This window comes from Engystomops pustulosus, chromosome 2 (genome assembly GCF_040894005.1).
Source record: "Engystomops pustulosus chromosome 2, aEngPut4.maternal, whole genome shotgun sequence".
NCBI classification, from domain to species: Eukaryota; Metazoa; Chordata; class Amphibia; order Anura; family Leptodactylidae; genus Engystomops; species Engystomops pustulosus.
In genome coordinates, this window is record NC_092412.1 from 228,443,068 (window position 1) to 228,463,110 (window position 20,043).

At 41.2% G+C, this 20,043-nt stretch overlaps 1 protein-coding gene across 2 annotated transcripts; it reads left to right on the forward strand.

Annotated features, from left to right (window-relative positions):
• The first annotated feature begins 5,723 nt into the window (after positions 1-5,723).
• Positions 5,724-18,823, forward strand: SPATA22 (spermatogenesis associated 22). Of its 2 annotated transcripts, none has more exons than XM_072138430.1 (7): positions 5,724-5,849; positions 8,281-8,418; positions 10,055-10,115; positions 13,071-13,398; positions 15,263-15,392; positions 16,077-16,174; positions 17,972-18,823. In XM_072138430.1, exons 1-7 carry the CDS (start codon positions 5,831-5,833, stop codon positions 18,164-18,166), a joined length of 969 nt encoding a protein of 322 aa, XP_071994531.1. In that variant the 5' UTR covers positions 5,724-5,830; the 3' UTR covers positions 18,167-18,823. The 2 variants fall into 2 exon arrangements, with proteins under 2 accessions (XP_071994531.1, XP_071994530.1); XM_072138429.1 differs by lacking the exon at positions 5,724-5,849 and adding an exon at positions 7,492-7,543.
• The last annotated feature ends 1,220 nt before the right edge of the window (positions 18,824-20,043 follow it).

Genomic DNA, 20,043 nt, shown 5'->3' on the forward strand with positions numbered 1-20,043 from the left:
TCTGCTCGCTTTCAGAAACTGGAAAATCTTTGCTCAAAAGCCTCCTGCTTCTCATAATTGCTACAATTGCAACCAGGTTAGATGATTGCTGTAAGCCAAACATCAGCAGCACAGAAGTATCTACTGTGCTGAGCCTTCGCTACTATGTGTCAGTGTGTCAGGAGTTTTAGGGCCACGTTTACACCTGATACAACTGTAGCAAACCTTGAGCTGTGAGACTGAGATGTGTTCAGGTTGGCGGCCTCTGGATGTAAACAAGAGTAATAAATAAATCCTTAATGCTTGATCACAGTAGAATCATGCTACATAAAACCATGTTAAAAAAAATATCATAACCTGAGCAGTACGGTGGCTCAGTGGTTAGCACTACAGCCTTGCAGTGCTGGGGTCCTGGGTTCATGTCCCATCCAGGTCAACATCTGTTCTCTCTGTGTTTGCGTGGGTTTCCTCTGGGTCTTCTGGTTTCTTTCCACACTCCAAAACATACTGGTTGGTTGATTAGATTGTGAGCCCCATTGGGGAAGGGAAATGATTTGGCAAAACTCTGTACAGCGCTGCGTAATCTGTGCGCGCTACATAAATAAGGGAATTATTATTATGGCATATCCTTATATCATATAAAAAAACGCACTTCTACATCCTATGCTTCCCCCACTAGAGGGCTCCACTGCTCCTTGTCTTGCAGACCAATAAATATTACACGTTATGACCACTAGATGTCAGTGGAGTGTTACATTCATTTGTATTTGAGGAAAGTTGTGAAAGTGCAGATGAAAATTCAAATAAATGTCATTTATGATTATATAAATCTGTATCCTTTTATGTCTCAGTCCATAATAATTCATATTATTGTTTCAACCACATTCCTACGTTCTGAAGGTCTCAAAGTGCATTTGAAAAAAAAAAGACATTAGATGTAATTTTATAGATTTCAACCTAATGACTGCCCATAGTACATGCATGTCCTCAAGAGTTTATGATTGTATGGAGAAGGCTCTCCACACAGGGCAGGTATCTGTTGTAATATACAGCATATACCTGCAGCGATCGGTGCTGGTGACAATGCCAAAAGATAACTGTGGTCAAAGAAACAGCATCTTCATATGCTGCCAAATGTCACCCCCTGTGACATTTTCACGGGTCATTGATTGGTAGCCCTGCAGCTCGGAGCTTCTTGGAGGCTGCCACTTAAAGGAAACCTACCACTTGAAGTGGCAAGTTTTAGAAGAAAACACCGAGCACCATCTCAGGCTGAGCTGGTGCCGGTGCTTATTTTTGTTAGTGTTTTAAACCGCGGTATCGCGGTTTAAAACACTTTTTAAACTTTATAGCTGGTGCAGGGAGGTACGTGCTCGGCGCTTACCATGCACGCGACCGTGCGCGCGGCTACATAGGAAGTGAAGGAGAGCCGCGCGCATGGTAAGCGCCGAGCGCGTACCTCCCTGCGCCGGCTATACAGTTTAACAAAAATAAGCTCCGGCACCAGCTCAGCCTGAGCTGGTGCTCGGTGTTTTCTTCTGAAACCTGCCACTTCAAGTGGTAGGTTTCCTTTAACACTCACCATCACAGCATGTCGGACGTGAGCTGTAATACAAGGTGTGCATACAGGGCCGATTCTAGTATATTTGCTGCCTGAGCCGAATATTAAAATGCTGCCCCCCCCCCCCCCGTTAATTAAATGCTGAAAACTTTACTAACAATTAACATCCCCACAGACAGGATCACTGACACTGTGTGACTGACTACAGGTTCTGAGAGTCATTGGTGGCATCTAGTACCTTATGGATGACAATCTCTTCCATCAGGAGGACTTTATTCCGGGTTCTCCAATCCATGACGTATCACTGCTGAATTCATGGCCAGAAATCTTCAGCTCTGTGCAGCATCTCCACCCGGCGTCCCTAAAAATACCACAGTCACTTACAATATAGAGTCTCCGGGATAACAACACTGTGCTCCTAAATAATATATACCCCTCACAGCACAACTGATCGCACTCTCCCCACATATAAAACATCCCTTCATTATATATATATATATATATTCTACTGGAATTATAGCAGGTACAGCACATCAATATACAACACCCCCAATTTATTAATACAGACCCCCCCAACATTTGGTTTACATGATGCAAAGTAATCTATGGTATCCTATAACTAATATATCCCACCCTGTTATTATGTTACATGATTTTACATAGAGTGCTCCCCTGACCAATGTGAATATATAGCGCCCCCAAATGAATATATACTATATACATATATATATACACTCACCGGCCACTTCATTAGGTACACCTGTCCAACTGCTCGTTAACACTTAATTTCTAATCAGCCAATCACATGGCGGCAACTCAGTGCATTTAGGCATGTAGACATGGTCAAGACAATCTCCTGACGTTCAAACCGAGCATCAGTATGGGGAAGAAAGGTGATTTGAGTGCGTTTGAACGTGGCATGGTTGTTGGTGCCAGAAGGACTGGTCTGAGTATTTCAGAAACTGCTGATCTACTGGGATTTTCACGCACAACCATCTCTAGGGTTTACAGAGAATGGTCCGAAAAAGAAAAAACATCCAGTGAGCGGCAGTTCTGTGGGCGGAAATGCCTTGTTGATGCCAGAGGTCAGAGGAGAATGAGCAGACTGGTTCGAGCTGATAGAAAGGCAACAGTGACTCAAATCGCCACCCGTTACAACCAAGGTAGGCAGAAGAGCATCTCTGAACGCACAGTACGTCGAACTTTGAGGCAGATGGGCTACAGCAGCAGAAGACCACACTGGGTGCCACTCCTTTCAGCTAAGAACAGGAAACTGAGGCTACAATTTGCACAAGCTCATCGAAATTGGACAGTAGAAGATTGGAAAAACGTTGCCTGGTCTGATGAGTTTCTGCTGCGACATTCGGATGGTAGGGTCAGAATTTGGCGTCAACAACATGAAAGCATGGATCCATCCTGCCTTGTATCAACGGTTCAGGCTGGTGGTGGTGGTGTCATGGTGTGGGGAAGATTTTCTTGGCACTCTTTGGGCCCCTTGGTACCAATTGAGCATCGTTGCAACGCCACAGCCTACCTGAGTATTGTTGCTGACCATGTCCATCCCTTTATGACCACAATGTACCCTGTAACATCTGATGGCTACTTTCAGCAGGATAATGCGCCATGTCATAAAGCTGGAATCATCTCAGACTGGTTTCTTGAACATGACAATGAGGTCACTGTACTCAAATGGCCTCCACAGTCACCAGATCTCAATCCAATAGAGCATCTTTGGGATGTGGTGGAACGGGAGATTCGCATCATGGATGTGCAGCCGACAAATCTGCGGCAACTGTGTAATGCCATCATGTCAATATGGAGCAACATCTCTGAGGAGCTTCCAGCACCTTGTTGAATCTATGCCACAAAGAATTGAGGCAGTTCAGAAGGCAAAAGGGGGTCCAACCCGTCACTAGCATGGTGTACCTAATAAAGTGGCCGGTGAGTGTATATATATAATTTATTTTTATATAGCCCTGCCTCTTTATTCAGCCCCCCCCCAATTAAATTATATACAGCTCCCATATACAAATCCCCTACAGCTTAAATAAAATCTTGCCCAACATATACAGCACCCCCAGCTTAGTCATATACTGTATCCCATACACAGTCCCAGCTGAAATCTGGCCCCATATAATATATACACCCCCCCCCAGTATAAAACAATTATAGCCCCATGATATATACACCCCCCCCAGTATAAAACAATTACAGCCCCATATAATATATACAGCACCCCCCCAGTATACAACAATTACAGCCCCATATAATATATACAGCATACCCCCCCAGTATACAACAATTATGGCCACATATAGTATATACAGTACCCCCCCCCCCAGTATAACACAATCATGGCCACATATAGTATATACAGCACCCCCCCCCCAGTATAAAACAATTATGGCCACATATAGTATATACAGTACCCTCCCCAGTATAACACAATCATAGCATATAGTATATACAGTACCTCCCCTTCCCCCAGTATAACACAATCATGGCCACATATAGTATATACAGTACCCCCCCCAGTATAACACAATCATGGCCACATATAGTATATACAGTACCCCCCCAGTATAACACAATCATGGCCACATATAGTATATACGGTACCCCCCCCAGTATAACACAATCATGGGCACATATAGTATATACAGTACCTCCCCTCCCCCCAGTATAACACAACGCCTCCTTACTCCCCCTTTTTAGCCTCATATAATTAATGAAATTACATGAAAAATAATAAAATCATACTCCCTCGGCGCACGGCTCCGGTTTTCACGGCGTGACGTCATGACGCCTGTGTCACTACTTAGAACGGAGAGACGCAGCAGCCGGAAAGGCGCTGCGTCGCTCCGCATATAGCTGGTGGGCGATTCGGGCATTAACGGGCGCCCGAATCGCCCACTTTAGAGCGGCGAATTTCAAGGGATCCCCATTCTGCCGCCTGAGGCGGATTTTTCATCTTGCCTCATGGCAGATGCGGCCCTGGGTGCATATTTACCATATTCTGCAATACAGTAGCATTACAGCATATTGCATGAGTGATCAGACCCCCGGCAGTGGTCCCCAACCTTTTTTTGCCCAGGGACCGGCAGTGAGTATACATTTTTTCCAGGGATCAGTGGGCATGGTTGTCTGGTGTCTAGTCAAAAATGTATGGCTTATAATGTCTGAAGAAGCCCCCCCTTCGCCACACTTATATCGTACCCTTTCCTGTTCAATGCCTCCCCTGCTTCCATTGTTTTTTTTTTTTTACACAGTTCGGTGGTTGAGGAACACTTCCCTAGAGGACCTAAAAAAGTAGTAAGTAAAAAATGAAAATAACTTTTAAAAATTATTTGAAAAAATGTCAAAAGTAAAAATTCAAATCACCCTTTACCCCTAAAATGCATATAAACAATTACAATTTGTTGGGTATCCACATGTCCCAAAATGCCCGAGCTATCAGAATATTAACTATTATATTTAATATATTACATAACTATCCCATGCAATGAACCCTGTATTGGAAAGAAAAATTTCATAGTAAATGACACAACTGCTTTTTTGGTCAATTCCCCTACTTTTGACATTTTTTTTTCCAGCTTCCCAGTAGGTTGCACAGAATATTGCCATTAGTAGGAACACTCTGTCCTGCAGATAACAAGCCCTCACACATATCTGTTAATGGAAAAATGAAAAAAGTTATGGGTTGTGAAAGGAGGGAGGTGAAAAAAGGAAGAGCAAAAACTGAAAATGGCCTGGTCCTTTAGGGGTGCGTTCACACGTTCAGTTTCTCAGATGCAGTTTTTGTTACCAGATGCAGTTTTTTTTACCACTAATCCTCAGGTGGTGGAGCTCTTCTACACATTCTCTTGTTTTTTCTTAAGGACTTTAATTTTTTTTTTATAAAAAAAGGTTCAATACAATTTTGCTACAAAAATAACAAACTCTTGGCAAGCTACAGGTCACTCCTAAGCCACTGGGGGGCAGCAGAGAGACACATATCACTGTGTAATACAATTACATTGCTAATAGCTGTATTTTTGCTGGTGAAGTGAATGGGTCCCTGGAAACAGTGAGGTGGATAACCCATTTAAGTGAATGTAAACAGGCGCCATCATGCGCAATGATGCCCCCCCCCCTTATACATTGCCAGTCCCGCCCCCCCAGCCATGACACCAGAGGGATGATACGTCACACCGCGGCGCGCAGTCTCCTCACACAAGCCCCGCCCCCTTTACCTCAGGCGTGAGCGCGCGACCCGGGCGGGAAGAAAGAAAGCGGCGCCGCGAGGAGAAGATGAAGAGAAGTCTCCCAGGTGCCGCACACTGACCGCAGGGAGAGGAGGCTGCGGTACCGCACTGTGTGTGTGTGCGCGCGGGCCGAGGCGGCGACTGCGTCCTCCTCCGGGGTGTGACTGAAGCACAGGAAGAGGCGCGGGCATATGTGTCATGTATCTGTGTATACACGTCATATACATGCATAGACATGACGTGTATACATATATATATGGTGTGAATTAGGACTGTGTAATGACATCACCAGATATTTAGTAACACTGCCATGTCCTGTATCCTGCACACATTACTATTTACATTTATTTATCACAGTAATTATAAAATATCAGTAGCCGGGAGGGTTTGTGTAAAATAAAAACCTCAAAAAAGAAAACCCAAAATATTCTGCTCAGGCTGCATTCACACATGGCAGTAACACGTGCGTGTTCAAACGCATTGCTGTCAACATGGCGTTTACAAAATGCATGCGTTATCGCAAACAAAATGCAACGTGAGAGCGCAGCCTTAGGGTGTGGTCCCACTTTTCTGTAAAACAGGCGATCAGTGACAAGTTCTTTTAATCGATCGCCTACGTTTAGTAGGAAACGCACCGAGGAATCAGCACAAGCCCCTCCCCATTCCGTTTCCTTTTGTGTTTCAAAATACATTGCCAGCGATACACACGACTGCACCCTCATGCACTGGTTCACACTTAGGGTGAAGACACACGTGGCGTTTTTGGGCCGTTTTTCAGATAGTTAAAAACGCACGCGTTAAAAAATGCATCCGGTTTTTAAAAACGCATGCTTTTTTGTCTGGTTTTTCGTATTTGCGCAATTAAAAACTGACAAAAACACATGCTTTTAAAAAAACGGATGCGTTTTTAACAATCTGAAAACGCACTAACTAAAAACGGCCTAAAAATGCCACGTGTGTCTTCACCTTTAGGCTGGTGACACACGTGGCGTTTTAAAACCCGTTTTTGGGCGGTTTTTGAGCAGTCCCTTAAAAAATGCATGCGTTTTTAACCCGTTTTAATTAAGATAATTGGTAAAACTGGTCAAAAACAGCTGCGTTTTCAAAAAATGGGTTCAAAACACGCGCCACCGGCCTTAGCGCTTCAATTACGTTTAGAAGCACAATTCGAAGGCTGCTGGGAGGAACTTGGCCCGATCATAGATGCGTTAACAATTTAACTGGTGCAACGAGGAATAAGCATCACACATTGTGAATTGTTTACATGCAGAACACGTTCTCCAATTTCAAGGGAAAACAAGGTAGATAGAGGCTGCTCTCTGTCCCGCTTGGTACGTTACGGAACGGTGGGCAGTACGTACCTCAAAACAGATGGACGTGTGCCCATTGGAAGGCATGGGAACGTATACAGCCTGTAACGCAACACTACGGTACGGGTTGCATACGGCAGTTTTCACACATTCGTATGAATCCTCTCTTAGGCCGCGAACACACATGCGTTTCCCTGGAAGCCATGCGATTGGCTTATCAATCGCATGCGTTTCCCTGGAAACGCATGTGCGTTCGGCCCGAGGACCGCCCCCTGTGTGCTAGCGTCGCGTTATGAACGGACACCTAGCAGAACGTGTGACCACCTTACCCTGACGAGGCTCCAATCCTGGTATTTCCATACTTTGACACCAGTAAGTGCTGGGGCGTTACAGGACCTGCTTTGGCCACTCCATGGCCTCCTCCAACCACCAGCAGGGCTGTGGAGTCGGTAAGTCAAAGTTCTGACTCATACTTCTCAATTCCAACCACTCCATCACCACCAAAATGTTCTTTGACACCACAGTCCTGTTTTCCCTCTATCAGTGCTGAGATACAATGCACGGATTCCTTTCCTGCCTTATTCCACTCATCTGTAGTAGAGAAGCTTCACTACTCGGCATGTACATAATGTGCAGCCACATTCATCTCATCTAAAAGCCTAGAGAGGGTGTACAACCCACACCGACAAGTCACCTGTCAAGCCTTGAGTTGTGTTCCTAAAAATCTAATGCGTCCAATGAGCACCTCCATAACTGATAGCGGTGTCTATTGGTGCAGGAGCTGTACTGTACTGCTAAGGGTCCTGATGGCAGCGTGTACAACCAGCTTGGGACACGGTAGAGCAACAGGGTAGAAGAAGCTGCAGTGTGGTGCAGGAAGCTGCAGAGGAGCCAGAAATTGATTTTTTTTGTCTGCTCTGGGGGTCTCCAGTACTAGTCCTTCTTTGCTCTGTTGTTCACCCCTGGCCTAAATCCTTACATAAGGAACAGAACAGACTTGTACACCCTGTAACAGCTAATAGCTACACAATGCATTCAAATAGTGATTTTGTTTTTCATAGTGACAGCAGAATTACTGTAATATTCAGTGTTATTTGGCACATTTTTATAGCGCTGAAATGCAGTTTCACGGAATCTTTTGAATGTTTTGTTTCTACCTAATTGAAATAGTTTCTGTCTTCTGCAGCCTGTCTCCCGGTCCCCCTCTTCAGCCAGAAGAAAAGGAACAGACAGCCGCTCACCTCAGTGCCTCAGATAAAAGAACTGCCTACTGATGGGACGCCTCATGTCCAGGAAAGTTTCCACTTACCTTCCCTGTCTACAGGTGAATAACACTTCAATGTACTTTACTGCAAATTGTTGTAAACCTGCTGCAGACACTGGATCCATGATCTAGGGCTGTATTAAGTGGCAAATAGAACCCATTTCATCACACCATGGGGGACATTAATCATAGTGGGTCTCAGGTTCGCCTATTTTTGCGCCTGGTTTGTTCTTTTTTTTTGGCTTGTGATCTATGATCGATCTAGTTTTGCCTTAGTAAATGCGTTTTGGAATTGTCGCATGTCCGATTCACTTGTGCCTAAATTTGCGCCAAATTTGTCTCAAATTATTAGATCTCATTTGTGACCAATAACGAAAGGAGACTGAGAAAAGGTGACACAAGGTTCAGGGCTTCATTTTTGCACAAAAAAGTATCATGATGCAAATGCAGGGACTAAAAGTTACAAAAAAAAAAAAATTCTTGCTCAAATGAGTTTTGAGCTTATTATAATGTACAGGAAATGGAGTCAGATAATATTTTCAGATCTGTACAATAAGACAATAATCACTCACAGAGATGATCCTATAGAAAATGATGAAATCGTTACTTGAGAAATTTTCATTTTAAAACTGAGCTGAAGGATTTTTTATGTTGCATAGAGGTAATTTTTCATTTGGGAAGCGAAAACCTATGTTTTTAGCAGTGAAAAGTGAAGTTCTTTTGAAGTCCACCTGCTCAGAGTAGGTGCATTTTTGTGCCTTTTTTGTGTCTTTTTAGGCACAAATTTGTAATAGATCCCATGCAAACATCTGTATAACAGCCTCTCACTATGTCAGAGAAAGCACAGGGACTCAAAACCTCTAACTGTCGGACTTTGTCGTCTGCTGGAAAATGTTGCAAAAATTCATCAAAGTAACAAACTGCGCCAGATTATTGCGCCAAAAAATGCTAGAAACAGTCTAAAAAACTATGATTAATGTCACCCCATTTTGCTATGACTAGTATTATGTTGGAGCCATATTCATCATTAAATAATGTTAAAGAACATCTACTAGGCTAATTTGCATAACTTTGCATACATTTTATTATATATTTCCACGTTTGCGAGATATAGAGTTATAATTAAAGAAGTCCTGAGGAACTCCTTACTAGGACACATCTACCATCAGTAAGCTAATGGTAGATGCCCTTTAAATTGCAGTTATAGACTGAGCCCATGGGCAAGGGTGGTGTTGTTTCTGGTTATCAATGAGTCTCATACAATATAATACAGTAACCATTACCTGGTGAAAGGACGTAGTACCTCACTGAACTGAATGTTAGAGGTATTACTCATTGGTCAAATGGCAATGTTCCTTCTAGCCAACTACCTGGAAATTATTATGCATTTGCTTTTAAACTACAGTGCCCTATTAAAGTAAATCCAGCATCAAAATGAAGCATGGTAAATCTGGGAGACTTAATCATAGATCTGAGCACCGTGGCTGTGACTTCTTTTATTTGTTATTCATGGCCTCCTTCCCTCTAAAATCAACTTTTATGTTTATGCTAAATTATTTAGATGAGGCTGAAGGATCACACTCAAAAGTCCAATGCATATTTTCCGACATATCTTAGATGTGTTGTCACCATAATGAAATGAATGATACACTGCAACTGTTGATTACATAACTTTTTGGATTTTATCCTTATTCAGACTCCTTTTGGGAAAACCGGATTTCTCAGCTTCAAATTGCCGGCAAAAAATTTGAGTTTAGGTAAGAAAAGTAAAAAATTTGATATTTTTATCTAGGCCAACAACATTTAGGGGAACCTGTCATCAGAAATTTCCCTGCCTTAAAATCGCCCTTGACTGTAATCGATGGTACTGCGTCCAGGGACATCACTGATCAGATCTCCTGAAGTCTGGTCGATGTTGTCAATCACATGGGAGGACATGTTCAGAGACAGGGAGAGCATGACTTCAATGTTAAACTCTCCACCTCCCTGACTTTATACATCTTGCTTTAAATTTGGTTTTCTGGGTGATGCCAGCAAGCTGGGTCATGAAAGAAACATGATGTAGAAGCTGTTCAACTGCTAGACATCATGCTGGTAGTGATTTATTAGGCTACTTTCTGATGACAGGTTCTGTTTAAAGAAAGTGACTAAACAGGGTAGTCGGTGTGATAACATATTATAGGGATATTTTACCAAAGTATAACCTTACCTGCACACTACTTTTTACTTTAGTGTGGTCCATTGTTTGTAGCCTATAGTGGAGATTTCTTAAAGGGGTTGTCCAAGATTAGACAAATATTTAGTGGTGGCTGGGAAAAAAATACACCTTTACTAACCTTCTACAGCACTTCCAGTTTCCCGCGTCTCTCTGCCGTGCGCCTGTTTGTTTACATGGGCTCAGCACCGACATCTTTCGGCTGCCTGGGAAGCACACCCTTCCCCTATACCAACGCTGTAGACGGGTGGGCGTGTTAGGCAGCCGGCCGTGCCCCTGTAAACACACAGGAGCACTGCACCATGGGACAGCGCAGCAGGACACTGGGAGGGCCAGAAAAGATAAGTAAAGAAAAAATTTTTTGGCCAGCCACCACTAAATATGTGTCTCGGGCAACCCCTTTTATCTGTCTGCGCCAGAACTCTGGTGTACTTTGCACATGAAATGTCTTGTGCCACATTTATTTAGATTTAGACATTTTTAGGCAATTTTCCAACTTGTCTGAAAAGTGGCGTTGCCTCAGGAGAAGGAGCATGGCGTGTGTCAAAAAAACCTCGTAAACTAGACCAATTAATAGTCTAAGGTGGACTCTACATTTATCATCCAGCAATATAAATCTGGTGCTAAATGAGGGCTCTTTCACATTGGCTTTGTTTTTCACATCCATGGATCAGTGATTTCCACAGATCAAAGGCATAGTTTTCACTTAGGCTTGTATTTTCACTGATCCTTTGTTCATGGAAAAACCAGGTGTGATGTTTTTATAGTAATGTTAAACCTGCAGACAAAACGCAGGGGACGCACAACTGAAGCTGAGAACCAACGACAATGTGAAAGAGTCCTTAGACTGTATAGTCTAACTTTTTACTGGTCTCTTCCTCAACACTTTGATAAATTTCCCTCTATGGGTCATCGTGTGTGAGGTTCATTCATTGTAGAAAAAAAGACGGCCCCAGCCACAAACTGGACCTGCTCTATAATATGCTGCTCAGGCAGCCTGCTCATGCATGTGGCCATGGAAACCATAGACCAGCTGTACTCCAAGCCCTTTCTGTTGGCACCTGGGCCATCGCCCCAGTGCACCCGACATGACTCAAAGAATCTGTCTGCAGTTCCAAGCAACTTAAAAGATGCTGCTTTCAGTCATATATTAAAGAGATACTGACTTAGCTACTTGGGACTGTAGGGAGGGAGAATGAGTAGACAGGGCCGAATAATCTTTAGAGGACCTCCTGCTGGCCCCACAAATCTCTGTACAGAGGGACATTGGACATTTTCCATCTTTTTTCTGTGTTGCTGTCCTCTGGAGGCCAATATGATTGAAAGTTGTTGAAGAACAGGTAGCAATAAGTTACCACTTTAATTTTTGGTTGGCACCTCACGATAAGTAAGGGGGGTTTTGGATTGCAGTTTGGGCACTCGGCCTCTAAAAGGTTCGCCAAAACTGCCATAGATCATCTGATGATTAATTCCCCCACATGTAAATAGAAATTCATGAGACCAAAATATAAATTCATGTGCACAAGGCCTAAGGGGGATATATCCACCCTGAATCATGGCACATACAAATTGTGGATTCACCTCATAGCATGTTGTTTGTGAAAAACTATAAAATCTCATCCAACTTCCTTGCACTGTAATGCATCATTTCTGTAATGCAGGCATTCCCCCGGTTACGAACAGGGTAGGTTCTTTAGGTTTGTACTTAAAAGACACTTGTTGGCTCAAAAAAAAGGAGTAGCTGCACATGCAAATTTTTTGCACAGTTAATATCATAGCTGCAGCGCAGCATAACCATAGGCTCTGCCAGACTGTTGCACTTAGCAGTCTGATTGCTGGCCATATCCTCCAGAAGAAGTAGTAAGTCTTCAGTAGGTCTTGGCCTAGACCAGTGATGGCAAACCTTTTAGCGACGGAGTGTCCAAACTGCAACCCCAAACACCCCTCATTTATAGCGAGGTGCCAACCAAAAATTAAAGTAGTAACTTATTGATCCCTGTTCTTCAACAACGTTCAATTATACTGGCCTCCTGAGGACACCAACACCGTAGAAAGAAGGAGGAAAAATTTGCATAATTGTGTCATTCTGTACACAGAGAATCATGGGGCCAGCAACAGTTCCTCCAAAGATAATTTGGCCCCGTCTACAAATTCTCCCTCTTCCTACAGTCCCAAGTAGCCAAGTAACTATCACTGAAAGTTGCACCTGGCACCTGTGCCATAGGTTCGCCACCACTGGCCTAGACTGTGCCCCCAGTGTGCACCCTTTAGACTTTGTTTTGGCTGAATGTCACTGCATTGTGTACTAGTGCCATAAGATGTCATAAGATCAAAATACATGTTCACTGTGGAAAGAAGTTTTTTGTGCACGAAAATGAAAGCAGTGAAGAAGTAAACATGACTTTGTAAACACATAGCAGACAAGGTTGCCTTTGTGTAAGATAAGATAAATGGTTATGCACCTTGTGCAACAATTCAATCTACTTTCATGTTACAGATCAACAGATAAAAGACCAAATATCTGTCCTGGAGATGAAAATATGTTCAGCAACTTCAGTAAAGATTTACCTTCTTGTCCTAAAAGGCCTTATGGACAAATGGAGAGTTTACAAGGACAAATTGTAAATGAAAAGTTCACTCCACAAGCTCATTTTCCAGCACAGCTCTCCACGCAGACATCGGTGTCATCTTACAAGAAGTCACATTATTCTTCTGATACTTTGTCAGGAACAAAATCTCAGCAGCCCTCGTATTTCTTTAAGAGTAATACTAAATGGAGCAAAGACAATGCATTTGCTGATATGCCAGAAGAAGAAATGATACAGGTAAAAACATATCATTTACTATAAATTACACCATATAGCACAGAAGAGCATCTTCTATAACACAAAAAAATAACCCTAAGTCACCAATAAAGGCCTTCCCCCCACAGATATAATAACCCCTTAACGGCATGGTCCTTTTGGTTTTTTTCATTTTTTTACTCCCTACTGTCCAAAAATTCATAACTTTTTTCTTTTTAATGAATATTTGTATGGGTGCTTGTTTTCTGTGTTACAACAAACTGTACTTCCTAGTGGCAGTACAGGCAGTCCTCGGGTTACGTACAAGATATGTTCTGTAGGTTTGTTCTTATGTTGAATTTGTATGTAAGTCGGGAACTGTATATTTTATTATTGTAACCCCAGAGAAATATTTTTTGGTCTCTGTGACAATTGGATTTTTAAAATGTTGGGTTGTCATAAGAACCAGGATTAACAATAAAGCTTAATAGCGCTACTTTGATAATTGTTCTGATCATTGTACCCTAGGACTAAAGTTTGCAACTAGGGGTAATCTGTAAGTCGTGGTCTACTTAAGTAGGGAACTGCCTGTATTTAATATTTCATGTCGTATACTGGAAGGCGGGAAAAAAATTGCCATTTTCTTGTGGGATCTGTTTTTGCAGTTTTCACTCTGCACACCAAATGACACCAGTCTTTTATTCTTATGGTCAGTACAATCACTGTGATATCCAATTTATATAGTTAATAGATTTTAAAAAATGAAAATCTTTTGTACAAAAAAGTCTTAGTTTTTACACCAATTAATTTTTTTTTTACTATGGTGTTCAGAGCTGTGTAAGGTGTAAATTTTTGCGGGACGAGCAGATGTTTTCATTGCTACTATTTGGGGGACTGAACCACCTTTTTATCACCTTTTGAAAAAAAAAAATATGAGTTGTGAAATGGCAAAAAATGGTCATTTGGGTGATTTGAACTTTTATTTCTTTTTTAAATTTTTTTAGGCCCCCTAGGGTACTGTACTGTGTATGTGAATTTTGCTTTTGGATCAATAAAATGATGCCTCTGGCGCACGATTATAGATCATGCTGAATGACACAGCCTGAAGTCTCATACAGACTACCTGCTGTCATAGGAATGTAGTGTTACTCTCCGATGACGTCACAGGGAGCAACAATCTGAACCAAGATGGCGCTGCCCTCGAGCCCTCTCCATTCTAGTATGTTAAATGTTGTGAAGGGGTTAATGGGATGTCCATTTAATAATCCACTGGCTGGACTAATGCATGTAGGTGTGAGTTACAGGACCGGTTCTAAATAATAGGGCCTCTGAAAGATAGGAAATTATAACACATTGTTGTATAACCTGAAAGATTTATCCTGGAATTATCTTGGATTGCCTGTTTGCCAAAATGGGTATAAATTATAACTTAAAGGAAATCTAACATCAAAATCCATCACAATAAACCAGGGACACTTTCTAATAGAGCCAGACACAGTGACTGTGGTAATCTTATTTCTTTCCTTCTATAATCAACTTTTAGAATGAGGCTAATGAGACGCTATTCCCCCCTTTTCCTTCAGCACTGAGATTATAGCAGAAAGTGCTCACTTAACAAGTCCTGAGGGAGCAAGGGAAGGATGAGGCAGTGTAACAGCCTTTAAAGCCAGATCACAGAGGGGCTAGGGCAGCCCTTTGGACTCATTAGCATAATTTTAACAGTTGATCATAAAAGGAATAAGGCCATGGATAACATATATGGGAAGATTACCACAGTTACAGCGCTTTGATCCATGAGTGTGTCGCTGGTTTATCATGCTTGACTTTAATGGTAGATTTAAACCTATAAATATTTAACACTATTTTCCTGGTACGTTTAATGAAATTATTCCTCATTTCCTTTTAGGCCATACCTCTATACCAGATGACTTTTAAAGAAAAGAGTAATTCACTAAGAATCATATCCGCCTCCATAGAGACCATGAAATATTGGAGTCAGTACAGTGACAGGATCCCACTTCTGTTTGAAGTACTAGGTATGTGTCATCTGGTAATGTCAGGGAAGGAACTAAATAGAATGCAATATTTGAAAATTATTTTTTTTCATTCCACCTTTGCATAGTCAGTACACATATAAATTATTTTTATAATAATAAAGAAAACCAGATCCTAATCAGAGAAAGAAATGTGGAGCGAAACTGCAGATTTTACACCAACCAAATCCTAAATTGGAAGCATATTCATAGTCGTGATCTCCATTTGTGTTTTTGTGCAATAATTTTACTCCAAATTTTGCAACATTCCATGTCATGTTTCTTTCCTGCCATGCCACATTATCTGCTTTTTCTGTCATTGATTAAATAATATCTAGGTTAGGTCCTGATGCACACATTATGGATATTTTTTATAGGAGATGCTAGAAGTGATTTGCTGAAATATTTTATTTTTCCATTTTGATTTGTTCACCATTGATTTCAACTATCAAGTTTGGAAGGAAAACTGCTCAGATGTAAAATAAACGAATGTTTTTTCAAACCATAAGAACATAAAATATTTGTTTTCTTAAAAACTAGCCCTATAAACATTTCTCTTGCTCTTGAGGACCGCTATTGGATGGCTTTGTGGAGAATTGTGCTGTAAAAACCTTGTGCATTATGTTCACTTGAACTAATGCAACAATGTAAGGTAAATCCTTGACATTTTGTTTCTCTTCTCTTTAGCGACTCTTGACTCGGCCGTCACATCTGGTGACCATGGATCAAAAATATTCCTTCTAAGGGACGTCAAAAACCATGTACAATGCATATTTTATGAAACTGTAAGTTATTTCAGTACTTTCATTTGTCCTATTGCATGATTTGTCTAACAAATTTATACCTTCCTAACCTGTTCTCTTGGCTGGACACAAACCAAGTTAAAGTACAACAGGATCAAGGATTAAAAACCAAGCACATTAATATACTGGTGTGTGCCCCCCCCCCCTTCTGACAAGATCTGCTTTCTTTTAGCTTTGTATGCCCCCTTTTTATTTTTTTTTACAAAAAAAGGTTTTAAAATTATGCAAATGAGCCTGCGGGGCTCTGGTATCAAATGAAAGTTACGGAGCTCAGAGCCATAGCATAATTTTTTAAACCTTTTTTTGTAAATACAGGCAGTCCCTGGGTTACATAGAAGATAGGGTCTGTAGGTTTGTTCTTAAGTTGAATTTGTATGTAAGTCGGAACTGTATATTTTATCATTGTAATCCCAGCCAGAACTTTTTTCGTTTCTGTGACAATTGGATTTTAAAAATGTTGGGTTGTCATAAGAACCAGGATTAACAATAAAGCTTCATTACAGACACCTGTGATAACTGTTATAGCTGTTTATTGTAGCCTAGGACTAAAGTACAATAAATTACCAATATCCAGTGGTCCGTTTGTAACTAGGGGTCGTATGTAAGTCGAGTGTTCTTAAGTAGGGGACCGCCTGTACAAGGAAATAAGAAGCTAAAAGAAGAGCAGATTCTGCCAGAGTGAGCACACTCTAGCATGTAAATGTGCTTGGTTTACAATTCGTTATGCTGATGGTAGATTTCTTTTAAGACACTCATTGCCGTTGTGGGGACGTATATCCAACTGCAAATTTGCGGCTGGAGATACATCTGCCCAGTTGCGGTACGTGACCACACATGTGTGGCACTGTACCGTGCACAAGGAAAGGATAAAGCATGCCCTATCTTTCCCTGTACATGTGGCCATGCATAGTGCATTGCTATGGAGAGTGGAGGGGTGAGCAGCGCTCATTTCTCCTCCTCTCCAGCGCACTGATGTGTGCTCACCTGGGCTACAGCCACAGGATCGTTACTTGATGATATGAATACATGAGCCCTTAATATGTTTCTATGTGTATACAAAATTTCAAGCCAGTATTTTATAAAAAAAAAAAAATTTCAGTAATTGCAAGGCAAAATCAAAAAAGGATCCTTAACACAAAAAATGTGCAGATGTTATCACTATACATTTTCTCTTTAGACTCCAATCTAGATACCAAATGTTGATCAAATGCAGAGAATGTGAAAATGTGGCCACACAATACGGATGCGGTGGTGGTGATGTGAATTACAGTTCGCCAAAGCTTTTGATAGCTTGCTATGATATTGCGTGGAGTTAATTTATTGAAAAATTGCTATTCCTAAACCAATCCTGAGATCATTGGATACATATTTTTAGCAGTCAATGTACATGCATTATATTGTATCACGATTCCATAATATATAACAATATAATATTTGTTTTATCCTTTGCATGCTAAACATGGAATGGCAGGAATGTCATCATGTGCGGGATCAGCGCTTCATCCGGCTTTTACACTTCTATTCTTTTCATTCCTCCTTTCCCTGTTTAGCATGTACAGGATGAAATAAAGATGAATTAAGAAGACGCAATCATTTAGTGAGGGCCATTTTGATCTTGTGATATTGAGTGAATTGAGAATATTTTGTTTTTCTTTTGGAATTGAGACCCACAGATCTCTCCTTGTATATTGTCAAATGTGTGTGCTGACATATAGGCTTTACAAGCAGTGGTCACCTGTTTCTTTTTGGGGTTTATTGTATTACTATGTTTCTACTTAGGACCGGGACTTGCCAAGACTAATCAGAGGGCGAATTCATAGAGTAATGGGGAATTTCGACCAAAAAAGAAACACGTTTAAATGTGTTTCTGTAAGACCGGCATCAGTGGCAGAGCAACAGACCTTTATGGAGTATATCATCACCGCTAACAAAGAGTTGGAGATGTGTGTGACAAGCCTAGAAGACACCAAATGAGATGTAGACATGTCTGACAATATATTGTTATTACCCATCGATCCTTCTGACACGAGGGGTTTAGTGAATACTTGTATTCCACATGAAATAACAATACTGGAGCATCTTTTTTGCTTTGTGTTATAAGATTTCTTTGTTTGGTTGGGGACACTTGCTGCAGAGAGCCGTGCAGTGATTCCCAGGACTTATTCCTTCTAGAAATGTAAAAAATGAATTCACACCTGGTGGTTGCCATATCCTTTTTTTAACGTGTCTCTATATAGTCTGGCAGTGTCCACATGGATTAGGCAGTGTCCATATGTAAACGACACGCCCTCAAAGGGGTTCTCCAGCCTTATACAAGTTATCCCCTATACACAGGTCTGATCTGATCTGATCTGTAAGGGGGTCTAAGTGATGAGAAACAACAGAGGAAGGTACAAGATACTGAGTCCCGAGAAAAGATACTACAGAATTGCTGCATTATGGGTAATACAAGTTATGACTTAATAAGACATGTCAGAGAGTGTTAGGCTAAGCAATGTTATTTTGCTTTTACAGTATACATGTGAATTGAGATTGTCATAATTCACACATAATAAAGGTTATGTGAAGTAGAGTCTCTCTGAAATAAGGTATTCACAAGAGTAATAAATATATTTTGTTTGTTACAGTTTATTTGCTTGCATGTTGGTTATTTATGTGTTACCTACAGAGAAGTTGTGACAAGTAAAGTGATGAAGAAGCTTCTCCAGTGGTTAAAAAATGTGTGATTTCCTTACTAATAAGTGATGCTTCTGTCAAGGTTGGGTTGGTCCAAAGCAGAGAACCCATTGGGGGGGGATTTATTAATCCCATCGCAACCTCGACAGTCGGCATCTGAAATCAGACTACGGAAAGCACAGCCCGATGTATTTAAGTAGTCCACGGCTGTAAGTAATTAATGCTCAGACGGAACTAATCAGTCGGGTGCCATAAAAATGTTGGCACAAATGAGTTGTGTGCCAAAATCTTACATGGGGTGCGCCTGTTTTTCTTATGATTTCAGACTATTTTTTTCCCTGGTCTGTTCTGCGCCAAAAATTGCGCCTAAAAAAGCCAACAAACTCAACATAAAGTGGTGGATGGTGTGGGAAATATAGGCCACGCCCACTTGCAAAAAAAAAAGAAAAAGATGTACGAGTCGAGATAGTCGGAAACATCTGTTCTTTTTGGCGCAAACACATTAAAATGTACCCAAACAACAATATGTCCTATAATATTATTCAGGGGAATTCACCTTCATATTTCAATAGATACCCAATAAGAAAAGCGAACTCGAAAATAGTTAATTAAAATCTTATACCTTTTATTTCTTAATACATAAAACCAAAGACAAACATTAACTTCATCAGATTAAAAGAAAATGATCCCAAGTTGATGGAGTAGACTTTCAGCAATTCATTCCTATGTTATATTTTCGATGTGCCCTTACACATTTATACAGGACAATAAGGTGCAACGAGTGCTAGGTAATAAAGTGCATTCTTTACATTTACAATCTATAGTATAGGGATTATTACCTTTTTGCGGCTGTTAGTCTGCCCCGCGCCCCGACGCGCGTTTCGCTTGCTGCTTCCTCAGGACGCCTCCTGAGGAAGCAGCAAGCGAAACGCGCGTCGGGGCGCGGGGCAGACTAACAGCCGCAAAAAGGTAATAATCCCTATACTATAGATTGTAAATGTAAAGAATGCACTTTATTACCTAGCACTCGTTGCACCTTATTGTCCTGTATAAATGTGTAAGGGCACATCGAAAATATAACATAGGAATGAATTGCTGAAAGTCTACTCCATCAACTTGGGATCATTTTCTTTTAATCTGATGAAGTTAATGTTTGTCTTTGGTTTTATGTATTA

Excerpts from the sequence above, each read along its gene's own strand:
- SPATA22 (XM_072138429.1), top strand. The coding sequence starts at position 7,507 with ATGGCCTCCTCCAACCACCAGCAGGGCTGTGGAGTCG. Across the intron at positions 8,419-10,054 it reads CTTACCTTCCCTGTCTACAG|ACTCCTTTTGGGAAAACCGG; the intron begins GTGAATAACACT and ends ATCCTTATTCAG. Across the intron at positions 10,116-13,070 it reads GGCAAAAAATTTGAGTTTAG|ATCAACAGATAAAAGACCAA; the intron begins GTAAGAAAAGTA and ends TTCATGTTACAG.